This window comes from Vollenhovia emeryi, unplaced genomic scaffold (assembly GCF_000949405.1).
Source record: "Vollenhovia emeryi isolate VEMERY1.0 unplaced genomic scaffold, V.emery_V1.0 DF939216.1, whole genome shotgun sequence".
Lineage (NCBI taxonomy): Eukaryota > Metazoa > Arthropoda > Insecta > Hymenoptera > Formicidae > Vollenhovia > Vollenhovia emeryi.
In genome coordinates this window covers 21390-31115 of record NW_011967150.1, presented here as the reverse complement: position 1 = coordinate 31115, position 9726 = coordinate 21390, and the positions used below count along the sequence as shown (strand labels likewise).

Genomic DNA, 9726 nt, shown 5'->3' with positions numbered 1-9726 from the left:
AATCCAATCCGCGTCCGCAATACGTAGTGGGACACGGGCTTAATGGATGCGGTTGCCCGATTTCGCTCGGTATATATCCTAAACGAGGGAATGTTGTCAAAAGTACACTCGTCCCTCGACTTTCGCGGAGTATTCGTGGTTGGAATAAAAAAAACTTACGTGATTAAAAAAAAACATTTTTTAAATACATAAAAAAAATCGTGTATGTCGTAAAAAAATGTGTATTTCACATGTTTGCGTAGAAACAATAAAAATAAAAGCAGACAAATTTGTTATCACTTGTGCGGATAAGGTTTGCGTGCTCTCCACAAGTCAATCAAAAGAGGTCAGAATGATAGAAGTGTTAATCAAGTGAGAACCTTTTGGCTCGCCGATAATTTCAATAAATGCCACAGAAGCATTTTCTGACCTACGTATAAAAGGTAACCGCGTAAACAGAGGGACTGTTTATCGCGATATAAAAAGAAGAAACTACCGTTTTCACGTTATCTGGATAAAATCATCTAGACTTTTATCCAGATCATTGGCTAGTTTATCTTTCATTTATAATTAAAATATGTGACATCTTTATCTGTTTCTCAGAAAAGATAAGTAGTACTTTTTTTTTATGGAAAATGAAAGATAACGTGCGCATTGAGTGCAATTTTCCTCGCGTACCGCGTTAGGTACTCGATCGTGTCACGATGTCTACAGGCCGGATATTGTAACTACACTTGCGTAATATCAGTGCAGCACAAGTTTAGAGTTCGTGCAAGTCTATGTATCCGAATTCGTTTTAGCACTACGTGTTTGAAGAACGCGCTGTCAGCGCTATTGCGTTATTCTATCCTTGTTTTACGTATCACGAGTAATAAAGATAGAGGGTGTGTTCCCATTTCCTTTCGGTACTACTACAGTATAACTAGTAGATCCACTCTCTGTCGGCCTCTTTGATCTTTGCGTTCCCGATCAAGTGGTATTCCGCTGTCATTGGTTCCCGATAGGGAAATTTCTCAAATATTGTGCAATAATTGCATCATCCAAAAGGAGGAAATTTCACAATGATTGCATTAAGGTGATTCGTCAAAACGCAGCGGCTCTGTAAGCATAAAATTTCTAAATGGCATTTGCCTAACAATTGATAATCTCACTTTAGGGGAGAAATCGTGCACAATTACTTCGACATTTAGTAGCAAAGCTGCCCAGCAACACAGTTACATGTAATAAATGTTTAAAAAAGATTTAGCGTGGGACGTGTTTACCGCTAGGCCTGCTTTTATTATGACATGAATCTTCATTCAAAATTGCTTGCAATTTTTCGTCTTCGAACTTCTTCTCAGGTCTCCCACGTTCTTGTTGTCAAGATCGAAATCACCTTTTTTGAAACGTTTTTTGAAACTCAGCGTATGTGTGTGCGCGTGTGTACTCATCAAACTACACTACCCCACAAACAACTTTTCTCTCATTGATCTGCCCAGTGCAATGTGCAGAAGGGATCGACGCAAAACGAAACAAATGACGGAGTGGATCTACTAGTTATACTACGATACTACTGTGAGTACTGGACGCTATTACTGAATTCAGCGTCTGAGAAAATCATTCCCAGACCTCCTTCGTAATAACACAGCAGTTATTCTTTTCTAAATGCAACCATTCACACTTCTTTGAGACTGAATGCTCGAAACTATTGAGAGTACTGTTAGTAGTACTGAGAGGAAATGAGAACACACCCAGAATAGTGCAATAGCATTGATAAATCGCTCCCTGCGCCCTAAGGACTTTTACAGACAGGACGCGTCACCGCGTTAGGAACAACGCGGTAACTAATCAGCGTTTTGCTCAAGAGTGTATTACTTTTATGTATCTTACGTTGTTTTAGATGTTATCTTAAAAATATCTAGATACAACACTCATTCATATTTTATCTAGATATGTTTAAACCGGCTTTATCTTTATTTTATCTGAGATTCTTGCGCATACGTTTTATCCAACCTGTACCTAGAGTATTTAAAGCGTTATCTAAGCGCAACGCTGACCGCTTGTAAAAGGTGCCGCGTAAATCGAGGAACGGGCGGGAAATTAGGCGCGCTTACTCGCTGGTAAACGTACGACGAAAACGCGAACGATTAATATTCTAATGTAGAATAGTTTAGCACTGGGATATATACATTTAAAAAAAATAGAAAAAAAGAGCCAGAGGTCGACAGAGAACCAGTGTAGAGGCATTTGTGACTACCTCGCGCGCAGCGGACACCTCTCTCCCTTCTCGGGAAAGTGAAGTTTCTACGTATTACGGGAGGCGGGGAATAATATTTTACAAAATTAATTCTACGACAATAAAAATATTTCTTTGGAATTCAGAGAGAGAGAGATATATATATATATACCATATATATAAAAGATACAAAGTGACACGGACTCTGTCTTCCAGCCTCCGGGGATCCCTCCGGAACGAGGAGTTATCACTTTCGTTCGACCTCTGTGAGAAAAACCTAACTGGGTGACACGATTGGGTGCATCGTGTAAAAATTCAAGCGACGAGATCTCTATGCCGTGCCGCGGCACACAATTTCTCACTGTAGTCTCCTCTCTGTGTGCGCGCTCGCGCACGTGTGTGTGTATGTGTGTGTGTGTGTGTCTACCAGCCACTCATTGGCACTTGAACCGAATGTATGCGTGCGTGCGCGAGGTCGTCAGTGAAACGACGGCTGCCGTCCAGCCGTGGTGCGCATTTAAACCGGCACTCGAATCGCATTAAGGCGGTAACGATCGCACCACTTGGTTCGCCAGGGTCAAGCGTAGGACCTTCGTCGCCTTCAGCCTCGCCGGTTATCTCTTACACTTACTCTTACCGTCGAGCAGCTTCTTCCACAGGTCAAATTGCTCGCTGTACTTGACCATGTGTATGCTGATGCCGCGCTGGATGTTGCAGGCGGTGTACTGTATCCGCTTGTTGAGGAACTCGTTGGCGTGGGAGCGCCTGATGCCGAGCCGGTGCGCGACGATGCCCGTGGTGAACACGTCTTCGAGCTTCAGGTACGTCTGGTCCAGGGCGGCGTCGTACAGACGGCGCACCGTGTCGCTCGACAGCAGGTACGCCGGCCCGGTGGTGAAGTCCGGGAACACGGGCTGCTGGAACTGCGCCTGCGACACGTAGTACTTGCTCTTGCGATTCCGGATCGGCTTCCACTTCCTGGCCAGCCGGCCGAATATCACGTTTCGATCCTTTGCGTGCTTGTACACGAACGCGAGCAGTCGTGGCACGTTGATGAACATGTCGTCGTCGGTCTTGAGCAGATATTTCACCTTGGGGCAATAGGTGTCGACCCACTCCAGCGTCGAGATGGTCTTGAGCGTGAGATTAGAGTACGAGTCGAGGAAGCGGCCGCGTATAACGTCGTTGTACATATTCTGCTCCTTGCGCAGGATCGCCTCCACCCGAGCGTCAAAGGTGGTGCCGAGCATGAAGAGCACGCTCATGTCGCTGCGCTGGCCAAAGTGGCCCCAGGTCTGCCGGATCGCCGTTCGCGCTTCGAGGTGGGTCGGCGCGGACATGACGATCACCACCAGGTCCATGTCCCCGCCGAGGTGCGGGCAGCGCTCGGGGATCGACACGGTGTGCCCGGCCTCGTAGATGGCGCGCGCCGAGTCGTTGCGAACCGCCACGATCGGCGCCGACCTGGTCACGTTCGCGGCTCTCGCCATCTGGGGCCTCTCGTTCGCGCCGCTCTGCTTGGAGCCGACCAGCGTGCTCACGGAAGACGACGAGGACGAGGACTGCGCGCTGGAGGACGTGGACAGCGTCGTGACGAAGATCAAGGAACTGTTGCTGGCGTTGTGCGCTGCGTACGGGTTCAGCGACATGCCGTCCGAAGTCGAGTTTCTCGACTGGCTGAGATTCACGTGTGCGTGAGGGCCATCCTGGTACGCGGGGTAACCTGAAATTCATTCATTCCGGATAATCATCGGCTTACAAAGAAATGCGTCGAGCCGTACATTGATCACTGTGCTCGAAACAAACGCTACAACCATATCTCAACTAGTAGGTCCACTCTCTGCCGGCCCTTTTGATCTTTGGGATCCCGATCACGTGGTCTCCCGCCATACACCCGGGCAGCGACGCGCGTGTGTGTATACGTACTTATCAAAGTCGCACTACCACACATACAACTTTTCTCTCATTGGTCTGCCCAGAGTAATGTCGGATGCGCAGAAGGAATCGATGCAACACGAAACAAATGACCGAGTGGACCTACTAGTTAATACTATGGCTACAACGATATCTCTTTGCAAGTTCCGTTTGGGACGCCGAGTGGTGCACACGTCTTCTGACCGAAGAAAAAATTTTTCATCATGCGGGGTCGCGTCATCCGATTGAATCATCCCGCGCGTTGCCGGGTCATTACAGTGTTATAAACTTCAGATAATGTATTGTACTCTAATCGACATTGTGGAGACCATTAAGACTACCGGTTCGTCGTGGCCGCGTCAGCTCACGCTGTAGGAGCTGGGGAGCCAAAAAAACCCGAAGAAGAAGAAGAAGAATGATATCTCTAACTGGTCCTTTGACAAAAGAAGGCGCGGAGAAACTTAAGAGCAACGTGAATTTGCAAATTAATCCATTAATCGACGTACGCAGAATCTTTTGTTTTTCTATTCAACGTTCGAATTTGGCGTTCATTAAAAATCGAAGCAGCGGCTTCGGCAATGTCTCCACTGTCAGGAGAGCCCGTGTTCAAGTCGGCGATACTCACTGGTGTTTCGTGGCAAGCTGTACTGGCGAACATCATACACGGCGGTGCGGTAATACGCGTAGAAGGTGAGGCCGACCAGCGCGAGGATCAGGGTCTGCAGAAAACGACTCCTGAGATGCAGGTAGTGGAACATGACGAATGCTTGCTCTGGTCACTCTTCTCTCTCTCTCTCTTTCTCGCTTCCTGTTTTTCTTTTTCCTCGCAACGCGGGTCCGCCGGGACGAGGACTATATCATCGTGTATGTCGCGCGGCGGACGACCTGACGGCCGTCGTCGCTCCCTCGTGGACTCCACCGCGGATCGGAGCACCGCTACGTGCCGCCGTATGACAGTTTATTTCCATACTGCGCGCTGGGCCCCACTCGCCGTCCGTCCGCTCTCGTTCCCTCGCCCGGAATGGAGGGGGAGGGGGGTCGCCGCCGACCCTGAGGACCCGCGCGAGTCCGTTGCGCCCCGCTTCCAAGAAGACGGGCTCGTCCTGCAGGCCTCCTCGCGCTCGTCACATCACACACGGCGCAGGTTGTCGCGCACTCCGACGTTGTCGGGCACTCCGGAGTTCCAATCCGGACTCCGGGGGCCGAGCCACGGCCGAAGGGAAATACGCTTCCGTCGCCAGCAGGCGTCGCGACCGGGCTCCCCTTACCGACCGGGCGCCGTTACCGGCGGTGGCGCGTTCTTTAGTTCCGTCCGCGAAACGCCAGATGGCGCGCCCCGCACTGTTGCACATTACCGTCGGATGATACGCCGCGCCGTCTACTCTTGTTCGTCGTTAGGTATCGCGACGTGTACAGTTTGAATTTCGCGCATTTCGTTATGCGTTATTGCGCGAAAAATGACGGAAGCTGGGGAAAGATATGTGTTTTAAAATATTTCCGCACTAGAGGGTGCTAGTTTCAAAAGTTTGTCGAAAAATGCCGGCGTTACGTTACTGGCAACGACGCCAGATCATTCTGTATGCGTATTTTCTTTCCGATTGTCGTTTATGTATCAGCATATACCCGTCGGAAGCTCGTAGAATGCCGTGAATGTCTAATCTTTAAAAACTAAATCCTTTTTACTTATTAACCTACATTATTTCATAACTGCGTTACTGTTGATTTGCAGTATCACTCGAAAAGGACCCAAAAGAATAGAGTCGAAATGCTGTGTAAAAAATTAATTAAATAACTAGCCAGTTGGGTTGACTATAAGTTACTCGTCTCAATTTTAAATGGGAGAAGACACAAATTAAATTGTGTCATTGTTTCATAGCCAAGACCTCTGACTGAGCCATGGCAATGAGTGTAAGACAATAATTATTTATTTTTTATTTTTGTTAAGTGTAAATCTTTATTGATTGTGTATTTGATGGTTAACATGTTATTATTTTCGTTTTAAAAAAACTATATGTATGTGAGTTGTTATAACCTTATGACATTTAAGAAAATTCTTATAATAAAAGGCAACAATATGTATTGGAAATCACAAAATTTGCCATAACAAATATGAATATTAAAAGTAACATTAGGCTAATATTCGAAAAACTGTTTTAAAACAAAAAGACTTGTTAATTATATTAACAAAATTTTTTCATATTACGTTTGTACTTATGTTAACTAAATGCAATATTTTTATTGCGTTGATATAAGAAAACATATATGTAGAAAGAGTTAAACGTACATAATTGTAACCAGTAGCCAGATAATCCAAAAGATGATAAATATAAAAACCATTCGTAACGTTTGGTGTATCCAATAGAACCTGAAATTTAACATTTTGCCTGTAAGTAGACATTAAATATAATCTAAAATAATTAATCGGAAATTAAGAAAGATCTCTTACCTTTTATGTTTGATGCGACTGATTTCTAAAGTACTATCATCATCTTTCAGTAGAAATAGGCGTATGCCCTTATAATGATCAACTAAATATTTTGTCCAGTCAAATGCGAACATACTGAATTTAAATAAATTCTGATCTTCCTCGCCAAGGTGATCCCACATAGCTTGAACGTTGTCAGTGGAATAACTCCATTCATAATTACAAAAAGGTTCAATGGCTTTGGAACATTTGCCGATCGTCATATATAACTTCAACATTCTAAAATACATACAAAATTATTATAAGTTTTCATATTATTGATGTAATTTTATTTGGTTTCAATGCAAACGATGAGATACATGCAGAGTGGAAACAACAGTTAGGCCGGTGTTCGTAGACAGATCTTATATTTAAGATCGTTTTACGATCACACCTTTTGATACTCCATGGCCAATGAAATATTCCATACAGCATTAAGATAAACTCAAGACGTACTTATATACTCGTATAAGAACTGATTATAAATACCAGTCATAAATTTACGTAATACATACCTCGGTTGACGATTCATACAAATGTTTGCTGCATCCATAAGTAAAGCCGGAAGAAAATGATAGAGCCAAACGCAGATTTTATATGGTATGTCACGTTGCAAGAATGTCATACAGGGGAAATATATGGCTTTATGCATGGGGTATATCTTACTTGTGTCGAGAAGTGCATTAGTGTACTCACTCCAAGTAGGTCTGTCAATTGGTGACACGAAGTTATAAATTAACATATCCTTGTCTTTCCTAGAAAATAAATACAATTCACGTATTTAAATTACGCATTACACTTTTTATTCATCGGAGTCTTATATAATGATATGATAATCTTTATGTATCATAAAATTCATACATAATCGCACGTTAATGTTTACGCCAATATAGCACAACAAGATTGTAGGAATATTGTGACATGCAAACGGACGCGGCAACCATCCGGAAACCATTACGACATTCATTATAGTTATATTTCATTATTGCACGTGACGTTAGTTTGATACCAGCATTAAAATATAAATGTATAAGTGATAAAAAATTATTTCTGAATACGATTAATGTTTGTCATTATTTAGTGACAATTTTTATAATAGCAGAAAAAAATTTTGAGAAATCAGCTACAATGATGTAGATCGTGTACCTTATCATACCTGCATTGATTAAAAATGTCCCAAGCGCTAGCGATTAAAGCGTTTATCGTAAAGTCGACGGGCACTAGGTTTGTTTTGGCGTTGGAATTACAACGTTGAACTCTTGTGATACCAAGTAGCATGCTCGCCGCAACACCCACTGGCCCATATTTATTATCTGTCCATCCGATAAGTGGTTCATTGGCGGTTGTTGAGACTGAAAGAAATCTTAACTGTTGTGGATTTGCGAAGACTAAATTTTGCTAAATGCTACGTATACATCGACATACACATTCATGTACTCGTAATTATTTCTTATTATTTCAAATTATTGTAGAATTTTATAACACAATTGCAAAATAATTTGAAAATTGTTAAATATAAATGTGATTTAATAAATTTCATACTAAAAAGTCGGTTAAATTTCACGATTAATTATTCTGTTACCTGTGCCAGGTCGAAATATTCCAATTGGTAAACCCTGGCCTTCATCTCTGAGAAGCCTCTCTGCCATTGCTTTTGTGAATGTATATGTATTCGGCCATTGTGAGACGATCCTACCAAAATAATAGTTTAACTTTCTACACTGACGTATTGAATTTATAATATTGAGAACGAAAGAAATATATACTTGGTCATTTTTTCCTCCATTTCGTTTTCAGATAAAGTATGCACAAACGAAATGATATCTTTGTAATCAATGGGATATGTGTAAACACGTTCTTCGACATGCTTCATGTTGAAATTCGAATATATTGTTGATACATAAATAAATGACTGCAAGATAAATGACATGAATTAAGACTGCGGAATAAAATGTTAATTAAATTGATTCCAACAACCTATGGCGTTTGCGTACAAAGTAATGTCTTTCTAATTATCTTTATCATTAGCATGTTTATTGTTGGAAGGAAGAATTACCTTTAAGTTTTGCATAAGCTTGACGATGCTCAAAATGGTATTGGTAGCGCAAATATTTACTTGTACATGATGTTTTAATTTTTCAATAAAACGTACATTAGCTGCCATGTGAAAAATGATGGATACCTAAATAAAAATTCGCCATTACATAATAATATTTGAAATATATAGGAAGGGAATGACAGAGAGAGAGAAAGAGAAGAATATTTTATTTCTGTAGTTTCTTTTACGATGGTAAATAGATTTACGTGAAATGGATATCTTTTGTTTGGATGCGTAAGAGTACGTTGTGTGTATGTGTGTGTGTGTGTGTGTGTGTGTGTGTGTGTGTGTGTGTGTGTGTGGGATTAATTTCCATTAAAATAGAATATATGAATAGAATAAATGAGAAAATGATGAGAATAATCTGAATTACCTTATGAATTAGTATATTCTTATCATTTTTCGACAATCCTAAGTTCTCGATTTCGAGATCGCCTACGATGGGCACGACTTTTTTGCGGAAATGGGGTACTTCGTTTTTCACACGGTCAAAAAGCTAGATGTAATAGATTTATTTAACAAAATCCGTCACAAATACATCGTGATTATTTGATATAATTTTCTCTGCACTCACCACACTGTCAAACATTTCATCCAGTCGTCTTTCGGGATTCTTGTCTTTTTTCGAGCGTATCAATATGTATATTGTGGAAATATCGGGACAACTTCGTAACAATTTCTCAATTAAGATCTTTCCAAGAAAACCGGTACCTCCTGCATGACCAAATAATAAAATAATAACATACATATGTATATGTACATGTATGTGTACATATACACATATGTATGTGTGTACTGAGAAAAAGCTTGGAATAAATATAGGGTAGACTGGGTACAGTTGTAACGGGAGGTCGGTTGTAACATTGCGAATAACTTGACAAACGTTCACGATGGCGCACCTCACCCAAGAGATTAGGGGGGCTGACGACATGTACTAACTTGCTCGCTAGTCGTCCACGTCGCAGCGTGCGTGTTGTGTGCGTCAGGAGGAATTGTTATGTTTTTGCGATAAAACGCAAGTACTAGATCGTAAACTATTTTTCATTTCCTTCTTTT

General features: G+C 42.2%; 2 protein-coding genes across 2 annotated transcripts in view; both read right to left on the bottom strand.

Annotated features, from left to right (window-relative positions):
- Positions 1-2351: 2351 nt before the first annotated feature.
- LOC105560919 (beta-1,3-galactosyltransferase 5-like) lies at positions 2352-5077 on the bottom strand. Its single transcript, XM_012010438.1, has 2 exons — positions 4734-5077; positions 2352-3917 (listed from the first exon to the last, which is right to left on the bottom strand). Exons 1-2 carry the CDS (start codon positions 4864-4866, stop codon positions 2809-2811), a joined length of 1242 nt encoding a protein of 413 aa, XP_011865828.1. The 5' UTR covers positions 4867-5077; the 3' UTR covers positions 2352-2808.
- A 965-nt stretch (positions 5078-6042) lies between these two features.
- The window catches only part of LOC105560918 (putative fatty acyl-CoA reductase CG5065), a 21057-nt gene continuing 17373 nt past the window's right edge, over positions 6043-9726 (bottom strand). Inside the window, exons 3-11 of the mRNA XM_012010434.1 lie at positions 9245-9384; positions 9044-9166; positions 8629-8754; positions 8339-8484; positions 8155-8264; positions 7729-7924; positions 7088-7327; positions 6555-6812; positions 6043-6473 (exon numbers count right to left, since the gene is read on the bottom strand). Of these exons, the coding sequence (XP_011865824.1) occupies positions 6383-6473; positions 6555-6812; positions 7088-7327; positions 7729-7924; positions 8155-8264; positions 8339-8484; positions 8629-8754; positions 9044-9166; positions 9245-9384 (1430 nt within the window). The 3' untranslated portion in view covers positions 6043-6382. The remainder of the gene's footprint in view (positions 6474-6554; positions 6813-7087; positions 7328-7728; positions 7925-8154; positions 8265-8338; positions 8485-8628; positions 8755-9043; positions 9167-9244; positions 9385-9726) is intronic.

Coding starts and splice junctions, on each gene's coding strand:
- LOC105560919 (XM_012010438.1), bottom strand. CDS start 4,866: ATGTTCCACTACCTGCATCTCAGGAGTCGTTTTCTGCAGACCCTGATC. Junction 3,918..4,733: donor CAGCTTGCCACGAAACACCA/GTGAGTATCGCC, acceptor AATGAATTTCAG/GTTACCCCGCGTACCAGGAT.